Source organism: Cloeon dipterum, chromosome X (genome assembly GCF_949628265.1).
Source record: "Cloeon dipterum chromosome X, ieCloDipt1.1, whole genome shotgun sequence".
In the NCBI taxonomy this organism is placed as follows: Eukaryota; Metazoa; Arthropoda; class Insecta; order Ephemeroptera; family Baetidae; genus Cloeon; species Cloeon dipterum.
The window spans coordinates 10129699-10150925 of NC_088790.1; the positions used below are offsets into that span (position 1 = coordinate 10129699).

Consider the following 21227-nt stretch of genomic DNA (forward strand, 5'->3'; position numbering starts at 1 on the left):
GGTGGGTATTTTTTGCAATTCTGGATTCTGATAATTATAGATGAGCTTGAGATGATGTGCGTGTGAGAGCAAAGAAAACCCTCATAATCGAAAAATGTCATCTTTTCACCATTTTTTGGAAGAGGAAATCCCCACGAGCAAAATTTCGGTTACAAGCCAGCCCATCAGTAGCTGCTATTAATTTCGTGGGTGTTGCCAAATTCATATATTCGTAATCTGCAAGCACACTGCCGAATCAAGGCAAAGGCGTCGGGGCTGCCAACTTAAAACTGGCAGTTGGCAGCTCAAGAAAAATATTGGTCCTGCGTTTGTAAGTCAAAGTTGACCAGAGTACAACGGCCGAATTTTTTGGGGCCGATTTGGCTAAAAAATAGTTTCAAAAACGGTTTTTGGGACTTTTTTATGGTATTTTCGAAAAAGTAATCGCAAAGTAATCGAAGTAATCGGTACTTTGGTTTTTGGAGAAAAGTACTCGGTACTTTTCAATTTAAAAGTAATCGGTAGTACCGAGTAAAAGTACCGGTAGTACCGATTACTTTGAAAGTACCGAGTACTTTTCGCCCATCCCTAAGCGCTACCCTGTTACAAATCATTGACGACTCACGCGGCTCCTCTTTCCTTTGAGTGTTTAGAAAGCGGTTGAAACGACAGGCTGGATTACACTTTTAAGGCAAGTGAAAAAAAAGACAGTTTAGAGATATGAATGCCGATTTATTTTTTAAAAAAAAATCATGTAAGTTAAAAAAACACTGGATTTTGTAAATATTCATGGATAAAAAATTTAACAAAATTTCGGCCATAAAAATAGCACAATCATGCAATAATAATTATATGTACTATAAAAACTTTGCTTCCTTTGTTCTAGAATTATATATTATATTACGTTTATTTATTCACTTCTCACTTTCTCACGGGTTTGCTAACTTCATAATAATTCAAAACGTAACAAAATTTGAAGTCATGCAAAGGTGATCTGTAATTCTTCTTTTCCATATTTTTATATGATTTCGTATATCCATTCGTTTTGAATTAATTTTTTTACAGGCATGTATCAAATTGGTCAACGGTTAACGATTATAGTGATATATTTTTACAGACAATTGCTTTTCTCGACGTCTTACGTAGACTTGAGGGATTCCATTAAAAATCTTCATGGTTATCACTCTCTAACATTTTTTACCTGATGATTGATGGAGTGTCAACACAAAAATTGTGAAATATATCGAAAGAATCTTTCAAAACATCCATTATATTTTGACTTCTCAGCTGAAAGATCGAACCAAACGCTAGATTTCAAATGATCAGAGGGAAAAGGTCAACCGAGAGCGAGTTAAAGTCATCAGATTTCTGTTGCTATCAAATCTAACTCTCAAAGGTCAAAACAATAAACGTGCGCGCTGGTCAATAATGTTCCTCAAGCTTAGGTCCACGTTGAAATAATATATTATAAACGTTTCATCTGTCACACTCTTAAAATTAACTTTTTCTTTCAAATTTCAGCTCAAAATGTGTCATTTGTCGAGCTTTTTAGTGGCTTTGAGCATATTGGCGAGCTACATCCAACAAGGCGCAAGCTATGAATACGTGACAAAAAATTTCACAGTTCCGGCAAGTTCAACCTAAATTATAAATTCCCATTTGGTTTTGAGAACAGTTTAAAATCTGCAGGTGGACCATTTTAGTTTCACGACGAACGCCACTTTCGAAATGCGTTACTTGGTCAACGACAGCTCGTGGGATGCCGACAGCGGCCCAATTTTCTTCTACACGGGAAATGAAGGCGACATTAAGTTGTTCGCCGAAAATACGGTAGAGTATAATATAATTTTTCTCGAATTTTAATCGTTAAGAGAAAAGCAAATTCGCATGACTAATTGTTTCATTTTAAATTGAATTTAAAAGAGGCTGGTCTAAATTAAGGGAATTGTGCGGTTAATTTGCACCAATTCAAGGCAAGGCCTCTGTTACCCGTAGCTTTTGTTGGTATAGTGAACAAATTTTTCATTATCATTTCAACGGAATTCCAAGGCGAATATTATTTTTCCAGTTTTTGCATGATTTCAGTTTTTTTTAAAAAAATAAAAATCAAAGAAAAAATTTCAAAGCAGTCTACCATATGCCCTGTGTTAAATCCTTCAAAATCCAGGGTTTCATGTGGGAGCTGGCGGTTGAAATGCGGGCAAAGGTTGTTTTTGCTGAGCACCGCTACTACGGCGAGTCGTTGCCCTTTGGGAAGGACTCCTTCTCGGTAAGTTGTGAAATTCAACCCGAATTTAATTTTAAAAATAAAAATTCGGCCAAAAGAATGAGAAGAACTTGGGCTACCTGACGGCACACCAGGCCTTGGAGGACTACGTCGACCTGATCACGGCTCTTCGCGGCGACAATCGTATTCCGGTGATTGTGTTTGGCGGCTCCTACGGCGGCATGCTGTCTGCCTGGTTCCGCATGAAGTACCCACACATCGTTCAAGGGTAAATAAAGACAATGCCGAATAATTTACTCCCCGAGTCGCAAGCTGTGAACAACAAATTTACTCCAAAGAAAATCATGACAGATAAAATAATTAAATTATTTAAAATAGTTTAAGCTTAAATTATTCATTTTGATTCACTCTAAACACCCCTTCAATCTTTTCTCGCAAATAAATGTTTTTATCATCATATTGAAATGATGCGTCATTAAAATGTTCTATTTGATTTGCAAAGTGCCATCGCTGCGTCGGCGCCGATTCTAGAGTTTGAAGGGATGAACAAGTGCAATGCCTTCTACCGGATCGTCACCTCCGACTTCCAGTCCGCCGCGGACGACTGCAGGTATAATATTCGCAATTCGTGGGACGCTTTCAATCAGATCGTCAAAAGCGGTAATAAAATACTTCTTCAATTTTCGCGTGCAATTTTTGATGGCACATATTCCAGCCGACGGTTTGGCCTGGTTGTCCAAGGCTTTCCAGCTGTGCAAGCCGCTAACCAAGGCGGCCGACGTGAAAGATGTGAAGGACTTCCTGTCCGAGGTGTACGTCAACCTGGCCATGACCGACTACCCTTACGCCACCAACTTCCTCATGCCGCTGCCTGCAAATCCTATTTTGGTAGAGAAACTTAAATGATTAACAAATGCAATGCAAAATATATTTCCCGGGACGATTTTAAGAAATGCTCTGAATTTGAGAGCCAATAACGGCTTCATCTGATATCGGCACAAAGATTGAAATCTCTCATAGTCAACTTTTGGATGAATTCCAAATCCCGACATTCCCAACTACTGTATTTTTTCTATTTCATGATATTTTTTGTGGCACATCATATAATATATATATTCAAAGTTTTATCTACTATTCTTTTTGGCACGACCAGCAACATTTTTAATGCAATATGTTTTTGCTTAAATTTGAATTTTTGTGGTCGACTCTAAAACGCATGTCTTATATTTTTACATGATATAAAAAAATATTGAAGTTAATTTTAATGTGGTTTGGGCAGTTATTAACTCATTATTTTAACATGAAAAATTAGTAGCTCATTTCAATTCAAAATAAAGAAGGAATCAATCAATAAATAATCCATCTTACGCACAAAATCAATTTTTAAATTTTGGCTCATTTCGTTTCCTGCCTACAGGAAGTTTGTGAACATCTGAAAGCTCCAAACCTGAAAGAAAAGGAATTGCTAACACAGATCTTCAAAGCGGCCAGCGTCTACTTGAACTACACAGGCACTACAAAATGCCTCGACCTTGAAGACGCTGATGGTCCGTCCTTGGGCGGCAACGGCTGGGGCTTTCAGGTAAAAATTAAAATTTTCCAAATATTTCAAAACATTTTCTCCAAACTAAGTCCAATAAACCCAAATAATTCTTAGAAATCGCAAAGATATGAATTTGTTGGGTCAATAAAAAGCCTTGCTTTTCTTTAAAATGGGAATAATATTTTAAATGCCTTAATTGTGATGAAATGATAAATTTTCTAAAGTTATTTGTTTGTCGAACTGACGTCACACACAACGCACTCGTTTTAATTATGGAATTTTGTAGTCCTGCACGGAAATGGTGATGCCGATGTGCTCAAACGGCGTCGACGACATGTTCGAGCCGAGCCCCTGGGACATGAACAAATACGTGGCCGACTGCAAGAAAACGTTTGCGTGGGTAAAGCCACAGCCGTTCCTGGTGCCCAAGAGGTACGGCGGCCTCGAACTTGCCAGACTCTCGTCCAACATTATCTTCAGGTTCAAATATTCGAGAAATTCCCTACGATAAAAATGTATAAAATTCGAAATATGTATGCAGCAACGGCCTGAGGGACCCTTGGACTAGCGGGGGCGTGGTCGAGAGCCTGACGCCGTCGGTCGTGTCAATTATCATCCCCGAGGGCGCCCACCACCTCGACTTGCGCGCCTCCAACCCCGCGGACCCGAATTCTGTGCGAAATGCAAGAATTCTTTACAAAAAGCACATCCGCAAGTGGATCAGAGAGTACAGGGGTACTGTTTAATAATTACCGCAGGAGAAAAAAAGAAGTAATATCAATTATAACTGTTCCTTTTATGTAATTGATTGAAGAAACCAGGATTAAATTTATTCTTAAAATAAATAAAATTTGAATGCCTAAGATAAATTTGAATTTTAGTTTTTTATATTATCTGTTAATTGTAAAATGTGGAGTAATGCCAACTGTCCTCTAACCCGTGATAAAATCTGACCTCTGAAGGTCCCACTGTACAATTTTCTTGGATATATAACTGGAAATTGGAAACCACAATTAAAATTATTATGAATGTGTATACGAAAAACATTGCTTTGAGCTCTTAAGAGAAAAATTTGGGTGGCCCTGATAAGGGCCGATTTAATAGCGTTGATCGAGCGCTTAAGCCTTCTTGTCGGTCTTCTTGGGCAGGAGGACAGCCTGGATGTTGGGCAGGACACCTCCCTGGGCGATGGTGACTCCAGAGAGCAGCTTGTTCAACTCCTCGTCGTTGCGGATGGCCAACTGCAAGTGACGGGGGATGATACGGGTCTTCTTGTTGTCACGGGCAGCATTGCCAGCCAACTCGAGGACCTCAGCAGCCAAGTACTCCATGACAGCTGCCAGGTAGACGGGGGCACCAGCACCGACGCGCTCAGCGTAGTTGCCCTTACGGAGAAGACGGTGGATACGTCCAACGGGGAACTGAAGTCCCGCACGGCTGGAACGGGTCTTTGCCTTTCCCTTCACCTTTCCTCCCTTTCCACGGCCAGACATGTTGATATGGGTAGTGACGGCGTTGACGACGAAACAGATGAAATATCGAAGGTCTCGTGCGTTTATATACTAAAAGGAGGGGAGCGCACGCCGAGTGACGTCAGAGGCCGGCTGCAGAGCTCCGAGCCAATGGGAGAGCGCCGCCATTTTCATTGGCTCGGCGTCCACTCCGCGTTTTCAAATAAATACAATCGCGTAACGTTGACGGATAATCATAATCAGTTTCACCGCTGCGCTCGTATCACCATGCCACCCAAAACCTCCGGAAAGGCCGCCAAGAAGTCTGGCAAAGCTCAGAAAAACATCAGCAAGTCTGACAAGAAGGGAAAGAGGAAGCGCAGGAAGGAATCGTATGCCATCTACATCTACAAGGTCTTGAAGCAGGTGCACCCTGACACCGGTGTGTCCAGCAAGGCCATGAGCATCATGAACTCCTTTGTCAACGACATCTTCGAGCGCATCGCCGCCGAAGCCAGCCGTCTTGCTCACTACAACAAGCGCTCCACCATCACCTCTCGGGAAATTCAGACCGCTGTGCGTCTCCTGCTGCCCGGTGAATTGGCCAAGCACGCCGTTTCTGAGGGAACCAAGGCTGTGACCAAGTACACCAGCTCTAAGTAAGCGACCACCTGGCTTACGAAAACCGGCCCTTTTCAGGGCCACCCAAATATACCAGTCAAGGTTGCAAAGCAATTCAAAAATTATCTGTTCTAAATGAACAATTATTACGCACTATCGTTAACCATTTTGAAAGAAGCATGAAACAATAAAGCTTTAATTAGGAGAACTCCTGAAACCCTTGTAGGATATATATGGAGACGCCCTAAGGTAACACTTTGAAAGTATAAACGACTCAATTTACTTCGCGCAATATATTATCTTATCTTCATAGACAACTGTTTTGGGCATTTTGTGTAGCTTCGCCATGGCTATAACATTCCTCGGAATAATTATTGAAGGATGTATTACTAGAGCTTTGGAAATATTCAGCTGTTGCACCTAAATTCTGTCATATGAACAAATATCAGGGATTACAGTCAGAAAATTCTCATGTGATTGTAATACATTTTTTTCTGCATTTCAATAATTAGAGTTATTCAGTTTAATGCTTCTGATGTCCCGATTCCTGAAGAATTTCTTTGTAAAAGAACACAACATATATCTTTCCTTTTCCTTGCCTGTCAGTTAAGTTTTTAGTTATCACGATTATTTTCAATTATTTTTCAAAAGTAAAAGCTCATTTATGAAGTTTCAAATTCGTTACTCAAATAACGAACGCAACCGAAAATATTCTGTCAGCTAACAAATAAGTACGTGAGGCCAAAAATATTCCATATTTTCATTTATTTCGCAAGCTCTTTTTTCCCTTGGTTGTTGTGAGTTGAATCGACGAGTTGTGTTTTTCTCTGATTGTGAAAATGTGAAACGATAACAAAATAAGAAATCCGAGATAGAAACTCGCCAAGCAGAAGCAGAGGCTTTTTTGTCTTTTTTACCGCGCTTGAGGCGGAACGCCGGTCTCGGCTGTCGACCCCTCGTCCGCCGGCAAGAGCTCAGACCGATCGTTACCTGGCTAGTTTGAGGCGAGCTCCGTGGCGTGGTGGTGGCGCTGCAGAAGCGACGCGGATGACGCTCTCCGTCGGCCATCTGGCCTTCTGGCTTCCCGCTCAACCGTCGATCTCACTGTCGATGGCGTGTCTTTCAACGGTCTTTTTTACGATTCTTACCTTAGTTAGCAACCGCATTATAAAATTCAAAATTCTTTCTGCTGGTACTTACTGGACTAATTCAGTATACAAAAAACGGAAATAAAGCAAAAACTCTAACAAACGGAATTATTATCAGCTAAAATAGAATTTAAAATTAATTTTGATAACTTTTCAATGCCGTGAATAATTCGTTTTTGATTCTATTTTATATTTCCTCTCTTATGGTTTTATAAATCACTATTAATATAATAACTTCTCTAGCAATCACTTCACTGCTTTCAATTTTCATTTTCAATCAATTAATTTCGTTTTTCTTTACTTAAAATTGAAAAAAAAACGACGAAATTACGTGTTTTCAAGTCAGAAACTAATGCGTTTATAACGTACAACATTACCACAAATAATCCAGTTTAATTCGAACTTCGAATCTTGTTTATAGTTTTGAGGGTGGCACTAAATATTTGCCCCTAAATTAGGTGTCGAAAATAGAGGGGGCGGCTGTGGAGAGGTCACGGCAATGTTTAACGGGCCGGGTAAACTTTTGGTACCTGAAAATACGGGTATGGTACTTTTAGGAAGCGAGTATATTTGAAAACTCGAAAACCCATGCACTTATTGTTAGTGAATTTTCTAAAAATAAAAAATATACGAAAAGAAAACCCTGTAACCTGCAGGCGATTTTCTTTTAGTTTACCCATCAGCCTGACAGCTCTCAGATAACTTTGGAAATCTCTCCTAATCTAATTCACTCTCGCTTTAACTGATTCAAAACGAAGACCACTTTGAGTGTGTGTGACGAAAAAAGATTTATTCGTGAAATGTTCCTTTCATATCCAAATAGCTTAATGTCTCCTTTTTGCGGGCTTTTGATTGTATTGACAACCAGATAAAGAGCTGAGAATGAGGAAAAACCATAATAATGTCTTATCACTTATTTGGTAAGTTCCAATAAAATTGCGCAATTACTTTTAACAATGGAATCTGACGAAATTTAGCTCCTCTATAGCTTTTAAATCATTTTAAAGTCTAAAATGTCTCATAGGTAACGAGAAATGAATAATGGGCCACATCAAGCCACTTTTAAGCATTGCTTTGCTCTCAAACGGGAAAGATTTGGTGGCCCTGAAAAGGGCCGATTTTGATGTCGAACTTGAAGCTTAAGCACGCTCTCCGCGGATGCGGCGGGCCAGCTGGATGTCCTTGGGCATGATGGTGACTCGCTTGGCGTGGATGGCGCACAAGTTGGTGTCCTCAAACAGGCCGACCAAGTAGGCCTCGCTGGCCTCCTGCAGGGCCATGACTGCGGAGGACTGGAAGCGCAGATCGGTCTTGAAGTCCTGGGCGATTTCACGAACCAGACGCTGGAAGGGCAATTTGCGGATGAGCAATTCTGTACTCTTCTGGTAACGACGGATCTCACGCAGAGCCACGGTTCCGGGTCTGTAGCGATGGGGTTTCTTCACACCACCGGTGGCCGGGGCGCTCTTGCGGGCAGCCTTGGTGGCCAACTGTTTGCGGGGCGCTTTGCCACCAGTGGACTTGCGGGCAGTTTGCTTTGTACGAGCCATTGTTTATCTTTCAGCGAACGATGAACGAAAGTAACGAAACGAATAACTTTAACATTCTCCCGTTCCATCTATTTATGTGTTTTCTCTCGCCAGACTCCTCCCCTATTTTGGCGCGCTTCTCTCTAATTGGCTGCCGCTCGCATTACATCCCCGGCCGCTTGTAGAGTTATAAAATATGGCAGCGCTGCTCTTATTTGCTCAGTTAAATCGACACAGTCAATAGAAGCAGCAGACATGACCGGCCGTGGAAAGGGAGGCAAGGGGCTCGGCAAGGGAGGCGCCAAGCGTCATCGCAAAGTGCTCCGCGATAACATCCAGGGCATCACCAAGCCGGCTATCCGCCGTCTGGCTCGCCGTGGCGGAGTCAAGCGTATTTCCGGCCTCATCTACGAGGAAACTCGCGGCGTGCTGAAGGTGTTCCTGGAGAACGTGATCCGTGACGCCGTCACCTACACCGAGCACGCCAAGAGGAAGACCGTGACCGCCATGGACGTCGTCTACGCCCTCAAGCGTCAGGGCCGCACCCTGTATGGCTTCGGCGGCTAAGCTGTTATCACACTCGACGGCTGAAATCGGCCCTTTTCAGGGCCACCCAAATATCGCAAGTCAATAGCATCAAAAGCAATTGCAATAATGTATTCTTCGCTGATTGTGAGTGCATGCAAATTAGAATTCTTTTCATTAGTTCACACCGCACACGTTAGGAAATTCAGCTGATGAGGGATCATAACCTAAATTTACATTCTGCACCAGTCGCAGTGCCCGTGTGAGTGTCTATTCTTCACGGTGCTTGTTTAATTATCCTATATAGATGAAATTAAATTTACCCAAAAATCGCCTCGCTTTGTAAGAAAACTATGAAAAATTAACGCGAAAATTCTCATCTGGAGCGTTAGTGGAATTTCTCGGAGCTCTGAACACTGAATAATAGTCCTGTCGTTTAGGAGCGCGTGCCATTTTGTGAACGCGGCAATGACCTTGGCATCGATGCTTCATTACTTCCTAACGCGTGTTGGTTGCCTACCAGTGCAGGAACTCTCTGCATCTAGCTCCCCAGCGTATACTGGCCTGGCCTGCCGGGGGCGAAACAGCCGCCGCTGCTGTACAATAGGAGAGCTTGTGAAATTCCTACTACTTGTATCTTTCTATTTTCATGGATCCTTGTTCACCCGTGGGAACAGTAGCTGCCAATGTAAAATCAACTATCCATTTTAATAGTATAACACGTGTTTTTCGGGCAACACGCATTATATTTAGTCTTTCTACTAAAATGCCATCAGGCATCTTTGAGCAGGAGGCAGGAGTAAAAACTTGCATCATAACATCTTACCTATAAAGAACGATTCGACATTTTTAGATTTTTATTTAATCTTCGCGCTTAGGAACTAAAATACCAGTTTCATATTATGGCGAAACAAAGACAAGAAAAAAAGGAGAGCATCATGCACTATGAGATATTCATCCCTAGTATATATATAGCGCTTTAAATTTGAATTTCCACAATAAAAAGAATAAAAATAAAGGTCAATTAGCTGAGTAGCGCGTAGCGTAGCAAACAAGGGAAATTGTGCCGCGATACAGGTCAATGAGACATCCCATATATTTATAAGTAATGCAACGTTTTGTTAGTTAGTGTTATTACGTTATTAGTGGAATGACTTACAATTATTAGTGTTCTTTTTGGGTCAATAATAATTTTAAAATTGGAGAGATATTGAGGGCAAAAACACTATGACCATAATTAATAATTATGTAAATTTTTTATTTAAAATAAATTACTTGGCATTTATTTTATTTTTATACAAGCCGCCGCGTTGACACATTGATACAAAAATAAATTACGAATAATAAAATTATTTCCAATCATTTCTCGTGGTTCAGTCGGTTGTTCAAACTCAGAGTGTATGTGTCCTTTAGCGTGGTAAGAGTCCTTTGCACTTTGACTGCAGCGCCTCGAGCAGAAGCGATAATTTTCAAAATAGTCCATGTAGGTTGAGCAGTCGATCAGCGCTTGTTCGGCAATAATAATAATGTCCAGCGAACCGCATTCCATGCAATGCGCAATTGGGAAGTACCAATCGTCGGCGGGGCTGTACCACGCCACTTTATTGCCGCGTTTGTTAAGTTCGTTCATGCGACATAGTGGAGAACCGGAGCCTTTACTCTTGCGAATTCTTGCGCCACTTTAAGCGGGCCTATGGCTGTTAAGAATAAATCCCTTAACAGCCTCATTTTCCCACCCTGCACATAGCTGTGATAAAATAGATCTACATAAGTTTCAGTGGACAGTTTTTCGGACATCGTGGAAAAATTTTCTCGACACGTCAATTTCATGATTAGGTAAAAAGAGAGTATCTGAATTTGAGATTGATTTAGATTTTTACTCTCCTCTCTTGCGATTTCTAGGAGGCTCTGGGTGCTCATATTGGGCGAAATTTTGGAAATTTTGAGAGTTTTTAAACCACGAGTACTCGTGAGTTTGTCCTTAGACCCTCGATGCAAGCAGTGCTTTATGAGAGCAAGCAGAATGCTTAACGAGGGCTCCAGTTCTGGCTGAGCGATATCGAGAATTTTGACAGGGTGGAAACCAACGTGGCACAAAACTTTGAGCACGTCGTTCGTAACTTCATAGAGCATGGGTGGGCATACCAATGTAGAATAAAATCTTAGAGCTCTGTTGAGATTCAGGAAAAACTCGAATGCCAGCCTGTCTAAGTGACGATTCTTCGTCGTCTCGCTGGCATTATTTGTTAATGCTTTTAAAAGCGATTCAAAATTGAGACAGTTATTGAAATGTCTATTCAGTGATTCGTCCTGGTCGGTTGACAAACAATATAAAGTCGTTGATTACTGTTCTGAAGAAGGCATGGAGCAAAGTTGGCGACGAAAATTGCTTGTTGACATAAAGTGCGAGGTATTTGTCTTCCAACTCATTTAGCTTGTAACTGCGATCTTCGTAAGAGGAAATGAGCGTGTGGATCACAAAGACGAAGCTTTTCATTTCATTGCTGATTGGTTGTCCATCAGTTAAAGTGAGCACCTCGAAGAGGGAGGACACAAAGCAGGGCAACATGTACTGTGCGAACTGCCAGTCATTCATGTCGTTTGTGTTTACTCTATTTGCCTTGTGGTTTTCCTCGTGATGACGCTTGATTCCTTTGAAAACAAATGTTGAGATCCTCGCCTGTAGAATAAAAAATCGGCTAAAATTAGGGATACATTTTAATAACATTTATAATCGAAAGTTTTAGCAATTATTATTCAATTTTGAATAAATTTAGGAATTATGCAGTTCAAATAGTAATTCAGATTTTGCCAGTTTGATAATTTTCTTTATCAATTTACTTAATACTGTGGTAAATTCATTATTTTAAATCCTTTTCGCACCACCGCGCGTTCTATATATACTGAAATATTGTGGCTTTTGAGAGGGACACGGAAGCCAAATTGTTTGATCGCGTCGTTTTCGCCAATTGAATTTACCTTATCTATTCCAGTACGTTTTCTGCAATTGCAAATTTAAACGGCTACTCTGCATTATTTTAATTTGACCAATTATTTCAGTGAAAATTTGATTTGAATTAATAACTTAATCCCATTTAGGAATGAGATCCTTATTCCAAAATGTGTTAATTGTTTAAATAATTTAAATTTTAATAACTTAAAAAACATAATTACTAGAATATGTTTTATATCAATATAAAACAAACAAATTGCTTTTGGAGGCAAGTAGTGGCCCTTGAGTGGGCTAGGTCCCTGTGCTCCCATGTTATCCGTTCGCGGTGTTGGGACCCGGGTTTCAGCATTCGTGCTAGTTCAGTGCGCGCCCTTCCCGGTCCTCGGACAGGGATAAAAAGAGCAAAAAAAACGCACACCAAAACCTGAGGGGCTGCGTAACATATTAGAAAAATTCTAAAAAAACACCCGTAATAACTATAACGGTCACAAGGTTGGTGAGCAAACTGAGCAATGCAGCGGCGATTCTTAAGAAATCCCATAAATAGTATTATTTGAATGCCAAAATAATTCAATCCAACCCTTATCAGAGTGGAATGTTTAAATGACACATTCGCAGGAGCAAAAAGTTCTTTCGAGATGATTGAAAATAAAAAGGCCTGTCATCTTTTAGGAAGGAGAATTATTAAATATGAAGAGGATCGATGGTTAGCTTTCCTTTCTGAAGTTTTCAACTAAAATCTGCTAATTCAAGGGAATTTAATTTCAAGAAAGAAAAAATAAGGTTTGGAAATTTCTGTTAGAATGATATTTTATTAGGTCTATAGCGGATAATTTTGGGAAGGATTACACAGTTCTGATGTGAATGTATGTTTAAATACAGAACCAATGATGATAAGACAAAAATATTATGATTGACACAATATGTGCTCTTGCTTCTTTGATTTATCACGTTATTATGGTTTTATACTTAAACAGCATTTTTTTCCAAATTGCCAGTTGAAATTTGTAAATCTGCCATGACTGGTACATTTGTCATCGCTTTTTTATTTCGAAAAATTCGGAAAATGAATTAACAACTTTAGATGTGGTCATTTTTAGTTGGTCACCAAACCCACAATTTAAATTTTTGATATGGCTAGAAAAAAGTGGCAATTAAGATGAACCTATTGATTTTCATTGTGCTCGGTTGGATTAAAACAAGATTGAAAAATGAAAAGTTGCCTGCGTTTTACTAAACGGTATTACAGAATTATAATTAATTCGAGTGGGCTACGCAATAATTGATAGCCGCGTCAGTTCAGTTGCCTCATTGTGTAACACACGTTTATTACATTATTCCAAAGGCCTACTACGATCACGCACACACAACACACTAGCAATGGCTAAAATTACAGCTGATTTTGTAAAAAAACAAAACGGGTCACACATCGCGCAGAGCAACTTCAGTCGAGCATTTTTTCTAGTATTTTCAGAACGCAGTCTAATTGAGCGTCCTTGTCGATACGCACGACCGTCACCTGCCGCTCAACATACTTGCTGAGCCAGTGGGGCGCCGCTGCGTGTATCATATCGAGGTGCTGCTCAAGCTCAGCACGCGCTAGCCGGCACGGAAAGCAGGCGTCCAGCTTGTCCAGCAGCAAGTCCAGTCGCAGCACGTTTTTCTTCTGGCTGACGAACACGTTGCGCACGTACTTGGCCAGCGCTGGCAGCCGCTCCAGCTGCCGCCGCCGCTGCTGCTCCTCACTCGGCCGCACGATCGAAAGCGATGCCAGCCGCGCCCGCTCTGCCTGCTTCTGCCGCACCTTTGCCAGAAGCGACGCTGGCAGCCCGCGCAGGCTCGGGTTCAAGGGCTCTGTCGCCTCTTCTTTCTTCTCTTCATCTTCAGTCTTCAGCTTCGACAGGGCTTCCGCAACCCGCTTGTTGTTCTTCAAAAAGGAGTTCGCCTCTGGAAAAAGTCAATGTTTGAATCCAGTGGAATTAAATTGAACAGTGATGAGTTAGGGAAAATTATGTATTAAATTCAAATTGATAACATATAATTGGCCAACAACACCAATTAACCTGATCTTTTTAGATAAGATAGCCAAAAAATGAGAAAATTAATGGCAAATATTTTACATTCTTTCAGAATAATAATCTCGCACATAATGACTATTAAATTTTAAAAAGTAAAGCAACATTATTAAAGTTTCCTTGTGATAATGGAAAAAACAATACAAAATTGTATTCATCAAGCTAATCATTTAACAGAGACAATTTAAAATATTTGTATTTATAATTACAAACAATTAATGGTCTCATTTACTGTTTTAATTCATTTAAAAAACCAAAATATTTGCTGTTCATAGATAAATAATAAATAAAGGTAAAAATAATACTGGGAGACCTGGTAAAAAACCTTTGAGTTGTTTAACTAACAAATCCGGCTGTTGAGACATTACTTGTAGAAAATGGCATAAAATCCTTGAATCCGAAATCTTGCAGGAAAAAATGAACTAGGGGAAAAGGTCACTACAAAAATCCCAGAATGAAGCAGCAGCAACAACGCATCATTTATGATTTTTTAACCTAACTAGAAAACATACCTAGGATTTCTGAGGCAGTGTAGACCTTGCTTTTGGTATTTTCTGGCAGGGCTGCAGGCTTTATTTCAGGGACCAGGTTGGGCTCAAAATCGGGGTGCCAGCGGCGCACTTGATCTGGCTCAACGTGGATCGGCGGGTTCAGTTGTTGCAGAAATTCCTGGAAAATTAATTTTTAATCAGAACCATCTGTTTGTGTCGCTGCTTTGAAATGCAAACCTGATGGAACTTTTTGACTAAGTTGAGCAACTTGAGTCGGAAGCTCTCCTCCCTCAGCGTAAGACTAGCCCACGCCTTGCCCTGCGCGTCCTTGCTGAATTTCACCTTGAGCTCGAGGTCGTTGTCGTTGAGCAGTTTGCACTCGACGCTTTCAGGGTCTACACTCTTGATCTGGGCCAGCTTCTCCCTACCGAAGGCCCTGCATAGCAACAAATCATTAGCTGGGCTCTGAGACACTCTTTACAATTGAAACATACGTTCTGGTGACCAGCTCGACACCTGAGGACACCTTGCTCAGTGTGACCATCTCTTTCCTGTTCTCAAGCATGCACGCGACGCCGACCATCGCCTTGAATGAGGCATATAGACCCTCATATGACTGCGGCAGCGGCAGATCTTGCTTCTCGCCTTCAAAATTAAGTTTCACCCTGGCCTTCGACGGTGAGGCGCTCTTCAAGGGCGACTTGCAGGGAGACTTCAGCGGACTCAGGTATGCTGGCTTCTTGATTGGACTGCAAAGTGAAAATAGATTTCATTTAAATTTACAATATCTATCATTTTTCTTGAGCAGACAAAAAAATCTGGCTATGGGAATGTGCTGTAAAAATATCCGTCTGTGATATTTGCGAACAATAAATACATATAATAATATATGTATCATTCAATATTTACCTCTCGGGAAGTTCAAATTCCAGTGGCTTCTCAAAAGGTTTTATCGTCAACTTCTCGTCCAGATCTTGAAACTTCTTCAGGCTGTTTTTCAGCTTTTCCCTGGCCGCGCCCTTAGCTTGGATTTTATTTTTCAGCTCTTCCAACGAAAGGGAGCGAACTGGTTTTGCCGGCTCCTTTTGGGTCGTGCTGGGCCCCTCGTGGGCCGTCGCTGAGAAGCCTGGCAAAACTCCATCGTCGGCGGGCAGCGTCTTGTGGATCTTTCTGATTTGGCCCTCCGCCTCCTGAATCAAAAGTTTCGACCTCGTCGGCGTCGAGTTGGCCGCAGATCTCTTACGGCTGTTGAAGTAACTTGTGATGGATTTTTGGGCCGACATGTTGGCAGAAAATTATTTAAAATCCAATATTTCAGTAAAGATTGGTGCCAGCAGTGCGCGTGTGAAAAGCTGAAAAATGAGCTGCAATGGGAGTTGTGCAGCCGTGAGAGCGGGAAAAGACAGCTGTTGTGTAGACCAATGAGGGAGAGCCTCCTGATTGCACTGGCGTGACATCATCGCAATGCAAAGGCGCGATTTAAATCCCTTTAGCAGCAGTGTGTAAGAATTTCAAAGAGGGGCGGCACTTGCTGTGCCCTGTGATATCCTATCAAATTCTGAGGAAACTTGTGGGCTAACCGGGGCTAACCAGTCTTACAACCGGTTTATTTTGGAAGTGTCAAAAGATTCACCGAGAAGTTTACTCTTCAGATAATTTAACTAAATAAGAAAGGTTTTATGGGTTTTATAAAAGAAAAATGAATCATGTCTAGGAATTTTACACTTTGAAAGAGAAGGGAGAGTGAAGCTTTCCTCTCCATAAGCTGAAAGAACTATTCCAGTATAAACAATTCAAAGAAACCGGTTTGGTCTTAAGTTCACTGATTGTGAGTATGCGTGTTGTGGGTTGTGGGTGTGTTGTCAGGTGTTGTTTCCACTTTCCAGCCAGCTGAAGTCGGCGATTCCACGTCACTGCGGAAGGAATCCGCCGAAATTGACTGAAATCAGGCCAACTTCACTTCCAAAATGGTAAATATTTTACAATTTGGCACAGGATTCTTATTTTTAGCCAGTGAAACTGATGGTTCGTTTGCAATTTCAGCCGCTGCGGCTGGAGACGAAGCGCAAACTTATCGCCCGGTCTGACCGAGTGAAGAATGTGGACCTGCATCCTCAAGAGCCGTGGCTGCTGGTGTCATTGTACAATGGCAACGTGCACGTGTGGAACCACGAGTCACAGCAGATGGTCAAGACCATCGAAGTTTGCGACCTGCCAGTGCGGGCCGCCAAGTTCGTGGCGCGCAAGAACTGGATCGTCACCGGCTCGGACGACATGTCTCTTAGGGTCTTCAACTACAACACCCTGGAGAAGGTGCAGGAGGTCGAGGCACACTCTGACTATGTCCGTTGCATCGCCGTCCATCCAACGCAGCCTTACCTGCTTACCAGCAGCGGTATAAATTGAATATTTTGGGTGTAATGTTTGGTCAATGAAAATTAAACAAACTCTTTTTGCAGATGACATGCTTATCAAACTGTGGCAGTGGGACAGGTGGGCATGCCAGCAGGTACGACCCAAATTCCGCTTTGTTATTTTTATTTTTATTTTTTTTAATAAGTTTTTTGTTATGTATTGTCAAATTAGCATTGTACTAATTAGTTGCCTCTAATATCTGATTGTTTATGAAATTTGGATATTTTCAGGTTTTCGAGGGACACACACACTACGTAATGCAGGTGGTGTTTAACCCTAAAGACAACAACACGTTCGCGTCAGCGTCGCTGGACAGAACGGTAAAAGTGTGGCAGCTGGGCTCCTCCACGCCCAACTTCACTCTCGAAGGACATGAGAAAGGCGTCAACTGCATCGACTTCTGCCACGCTGGCGACAAGCCTTACCTCGTGTCCGGCGCTGATGACCGGCTCGCCAAGGTTTGGGACTATCAGAACAAGACGTGCGTCCAAACCCTTGAGGGCCACGCGCAAAACATCTCTGCAGGTTTGTGTCTAACCTGCTGCTGCTGAGCTTTGATTTAACTTTTTATTTCTTCTCTTGTGCAGTCTGCTTCCATCCTGAGCTGCCGGTGCTGCTTACTGGCTCTGAGGATGGGACCGTGCGTGTGTGGCACGCGGCCACTTACCGTCTGGAAACATCGCTAAACTACGGCCTCGAGAGGGTGTGGACTATTACCTGCCTCAGGGGTTCCAACGACGTGGCCCTTGGTTATGATGAAGGCTCTGTTCTTGTCAAGGTATGTTGTGATAATCGCCGCTGCATATTATATTATTAAAAATGATTTATTTTTGCATAAGGTGGGTAAAGAGGTATGTCTAATCATTAGGGCTGTGAATTTTAGAGGATCAACTAATTATCTGTGCTTCTGTCTTAAATCATTCTCAAACCATATTTATAAGCTAAAAGCCCTATGAATAGTTAAGTTTCACGTCGTGAAATATTTCAATTTAATTATTTACGTGATGCACTAAATGTGGCAAATCTTTTACCTGCTCTAAAACGCATTGTATCAGAGCTACTATAAATTGAGCGAGATATTGAATTGTTATTTTTTCTTTGTGCAGATTGGTCGCGAGGAGCCGGCCGTGTCGATGGACACGAGTGGCAAGATTATCTGGGCGCGTCACTCTGAACTGCAGCAGTCAATGGTGAAGGCGAGCGGCGAGGGAGTGGCGGATGGCGAGCGGCTGTCGCTGGCGGCTAAGGAGATGGGCGCCTGTGAGATCTACCCGCAGTCGATCGCGCACAACCCGAATGGCCGGTTTGTGGTAGTGTGCGGTGACGGCGAGTATATCATCTACACAGCAATGGCGCTGCGTAACAAGGCGTTCGGTACCGCGCAGGAGTTTGTGTGGGCGCACGACTCGAGCGAGTACGCGGTGCGCGAGGGCGTCTCCACGGTGAAGGTATTCAAGAACTTTAAGGAGCGCAAGTCGTGCAAGCCAGAGGGCGGCGCAGAGGGTATCTTCGGCGGCTTCGTGCTTGGCGTGCGCTCTGCTTCAAGCCTTTCGTTCTTCGAGTGGGAGAGTCTGCGCCTGATCCGCCGCATCGAGATCCAGCCCCGCCACGTTTTCTGGTCTGAGACAGGTGAGCTGCTGTGCATCGCCACTGAGGACAGCTACTTCGTGCTCAAATACAACGCTGACGCCGTCACTGATGCTGCCGACCGCACCGAAGATGGCGTCGAGGACGCCTTTGACGTCGTCGGCGAGGTCGCAGAGGCGGTCAAGACCGGCCTCTGGGTTGGCGATTGCTTCATCTACACCAATGGCGTCAACAGGGTCAATTACTACGTTGGTGGCGAGATTGTGACTGTCGCGCATCTCGACAGGCCTGCCTATCTCCTAGGCTACCTGCCGAAGGACAACAGGCTCTACCTCGCCGACAAGGAGCTCAACGTCATCAGCTACTCCCTCCTCCTCTCGGTCAGTCAAAGTCAAAAACTTGTTCCAATTTTCCAAATTATCTCATCCTTTATCAATTAGTACCTTTATTTTATATAATATGTTTTGGAAAATAGAGTAACCTTAGATTCACTTACTAAGAATGTCTTAAATAGGTCCTATTTGATTTCTTCAACTATGTAGATTATGTTAAATTATATGAATCAACGAATGACTCATTTTTACTTTCAGGAAACTTATTACAAACCATTGATTTAAATATTTGGTTTGATTTTATTACTTTTGTAAATAAATCGGTTCATTAAAATGAGTACATTACCAAAATTTTCCAAATATCTAATCATTCATATGAGCAGTGCACTCCAAATTTAAAAAAATGGGAAGTTTTAGAATTAATCCAAAAAAATTTGGGTGCAGGTGCTAGAGTACCAGACAGCTGTGATGCGCAAAGACATGGTAACGGCTGATCGGGTGCTGCCGACGGTGCCGAAGGAGCAGAGGACCAGGGTGGCGCACTTCCTTGAGAAGCAGGGCTTTAAGAAGCAGGCGCTCGCGGTTTCAACCGACCCTGAACACCGCTTCGACCTCGCCCTGCAGCTGTCTGACTTGGAAACAGCTCTTTGCCTCGCCCGCGATACGCAGAGCCCGCACAAGTGGCGTCAACTTGCTGACGCCGCCCTCGCAGCCGGCAAAATCGCCCTGGCCAACGAGTGCTTGGAGGAGGCTAAGGACTTTGGAGGTTTGCTCCCTTTTTTTATGTCTTCAAAGCCACTGTTTATTTGTCACTTTGCGAAATTAACAGAATGAAAATCAACAGGAAATTATTTCTTATGAAAAGTTATCATTACATGGCAATCACGCAATCACCCTTAAATGAATTGAGTCTGAAATTAATTTGCTCTAAAATTTCTAACGGGTGGTGATGAACATAATTAAGTTATATTCAAGCAAATTTATTTAATTTTGAATGACTTTGGTGTTGAATCATTAATTATATTTGTCGATCGTTTGGCAGGTTTATTGCTACTGGCCTCCTCATCAGGGGATGTGGGGCAGCTGGAGCGTCTGGCGGCGATGGCGGCCGAGGCAGAGAAGCACAACATCGCGTTCTCGTGCAACTTCCTGCTGGGTCGGCTGGATGAGTGCCTGCAGGTGCTGATCTCAACGCAGCGACTGCCAGAGGCGGCCTTCTTTGCCAGGACCTACCTGCCGAGCCAGGTGTCGCGCGTGGTTAAGTTGTGGAAGGAGGCGCTGTCCAAGGTGAGCGAGAAGGCCGGACAGGCGCTCGCTGATCCTGAGGAATACAACAACCTCTTCCCTGGAATGGCGGACGCTCTAAAGACTGAGCAGTTCCTCAAGCAGCAGCCACTGCTCCCTGCTGCTGCCTACACAAGCCTTAAGGTATTAATTTTTGGTCACATTATTAACACTCAATTTTAATTCAAACAATAAATTCCAGCCAAATATTGAGCGATCGGCTGTAGAGGAAATGCGAGCTGCTGAGGCGTCCGGCTCTTTCCACTACTCGGCACCGCAGCTGCTAGAGGAGAAGGAGGATGAAGAGGAGGAGGAGGAGGAAGGCTTTGCGGATGCGGCGGAGGACCTGGCCAAAATGAGCATCAACTCGCCACCCGCCCCCTCTGCCCCTGCAGCAGTGCTGCCTATCCTACAGCCCATGCCAGCGCCACCCCCCTTGCAGTTGCAGCAGCCGATCGTGGACGACGACCTCGATGAAGATATCGACTTGGACGACCCTGAAGTTAGAAAATTGATGGAAGCTGAGGATATAGACGAGGAGGACCTTTTGAATTAGATGCATTTTTGCTTGTTGTACACTCATTCCAAGCACGTCTTATTATGTTATTGCCGTTACAATTGTGTATAAAATAAAAAGTATTGATTTTATTACTCCAATTGCTTGCCTGATACTCTCTCTTTATAATCTCTATTAGACCGCTTGGATCGATTTTTACCATTGTGTTGTATTCAAAGCAATAGGTTATTGGTTATTTATTATTTTAACCGATTTGCATTAGAGGCTAAAACTGCCACCAACAAAAACGTGGTGATTCATATATATATGATTAAAGTTGCAAAATATTTATCATAAAATATTGAAGTTATTTTCAGTGAGCAAGCGAATTTTAATGAGGAAAATCCCTATTCAGTATTTTCATCTTTCAAATTTCATAGTATGTGGAGTAAATAAACTAACGCATTATATGATCGTGGAGAGAATTTCGATTGGGAAAGGCAAGTCAGGCTGTGTCCACTTGTCCAGCTGCTCGTATTTGTTTTGGTGGCAGCACTGGCAACCAGCGGGT

At 42.5% G+C, this 21227-nt stretch overlaps 8 protein-coding genes across 8 annotated transcripts in view; 4 read left to right on the top strand and 4 right to left on the bottom strand.

Annotated features, from left to right (window-relative positions):
* The window catches only part of Pgant35A (polypeptide N-acetylgalactosaminyltransferase 35A), a 210411-nt gene that overhangs the window by 148110 nt on the left and 41074 nt on the right, over positions 1–21227 (bottom strand). The gene's annotated exons all lie outside the window — the stretch shown is intronic.
* Positions 652–4624, top strand: LOC135946190 (lysosomal Pro-X carboxypeptidase). The gene is made up of 10 exons (XM_065494284.1): positions 652–670; positions 1501–1608; positions 1669–1809; positions 2147–2248; positions 2305–2474; positions 2709–2866; positions 2922–3094; positions 3624–3788; positions 4036–4229; positions 4291–4624. The coding sequence occupies exons 2-10, from the start codon at positions 1507–1509 to the stop codon at positions 4493–4495; spliced, it is 1410 nt and encodes a 469-aa protein (XP_065350356.1). The 5' UTR covers positions 652–670; positions 1501–1506; the 3' UTR covers positions 4496–4624.
* LOC135946191 (histone H2A) lies at positions 4527–5265 on the bottom strand. The gene has a single exon (XM_065494285.1). The coding sequence runs from the start codon at positions 5240–5242 to the stop codon at positions 4868–4870; it is 375 nt and encodes a 124-aa protein (XP_065350357.1). The 5' UTR covers positions 5243–5265; the 3' UTR covers positions 4527–4867.
* LOC135945709 (histone H2B) lies at positions 5474–5935 on the top strand. Its single transcript, XM_065493551.1, has one exon. The coding sequence runs from the start codon at positions 5489–5491 to the stop codon at positions 5861–5863; it is 375 nt and encodes a 124-aa protein (XP_065349623.1). The 5' UTR covers positions 5474–5488; the 3' UTR covers positions 5864–5935.
* LOC135946652 (histone H3) lies at positions 8044–8527 on the bottom strand. The gene has a single exon (XM_065494955.1). It carries the CDS (start codon positions 8517–8519, stop codon positions 8109–8111), a length of 411 nt encoding a protein of 136 aa, XP_065351027.1. The 5' UTR covers positions 8520–8527; the 3' UTR covers positions 8044–8108.
* LOC135945514 (histone H4) lies at positions 8740–9114 on the top strand. The gene has a single exon (XM_065493254.1). The coding sequence runs from the start codon at positions 8754–8756 to the stop codon at positions 9063–9065; it is 312 nt and encodes a 103-aa protein (XP_065349326.1). The 5' UTR covers positions 8740–8753; the 3' UTR covers positions 9066–9114.
* dup (double parked) lies at positions 13181–15959 on the bottom strand. The gene is made up of 5 exons (XM_065493253.1): positions 15452–15959; positions 15037–15291; positions 14780–14978; positions 14564–14720; positions 13181–13923 (listed from the first exon to the last, which is right to left on the bottom strand). The coding sequence occupies exons 1-5, from the start codon at positions 15823–15825 to the stop codon at positions 13421–13423; spliced, it is 1488 nt and encodes a 495-aa protein (XP_065349325.1). The 5' UTR covers positions 15826–15959; the 3' UTR covers positions 13181–13420.
* On the top strand, positions 16368–20817 carry beta'COP (coatomer subunit beta'). Its single transcript, XM_065493251.1, has 9 exons — positions 16368–16512; positions 16586–16937; positions 17002–17051; positions 17188–17482; positions 17545–17735; positions 18064–18924; positions 19321–19642; positions 19919–20304; positions 20363–20817. Exons 1-9 carry the CDS (start codon positions 16510–16512, stop codon positions 20714–20716), a joined length of 2814 nt encoding a protein of 937 aa, XP_065349323.1. The 5' UTR covers positions 16368–16509; the 3' UTR covers positions 20717–20817.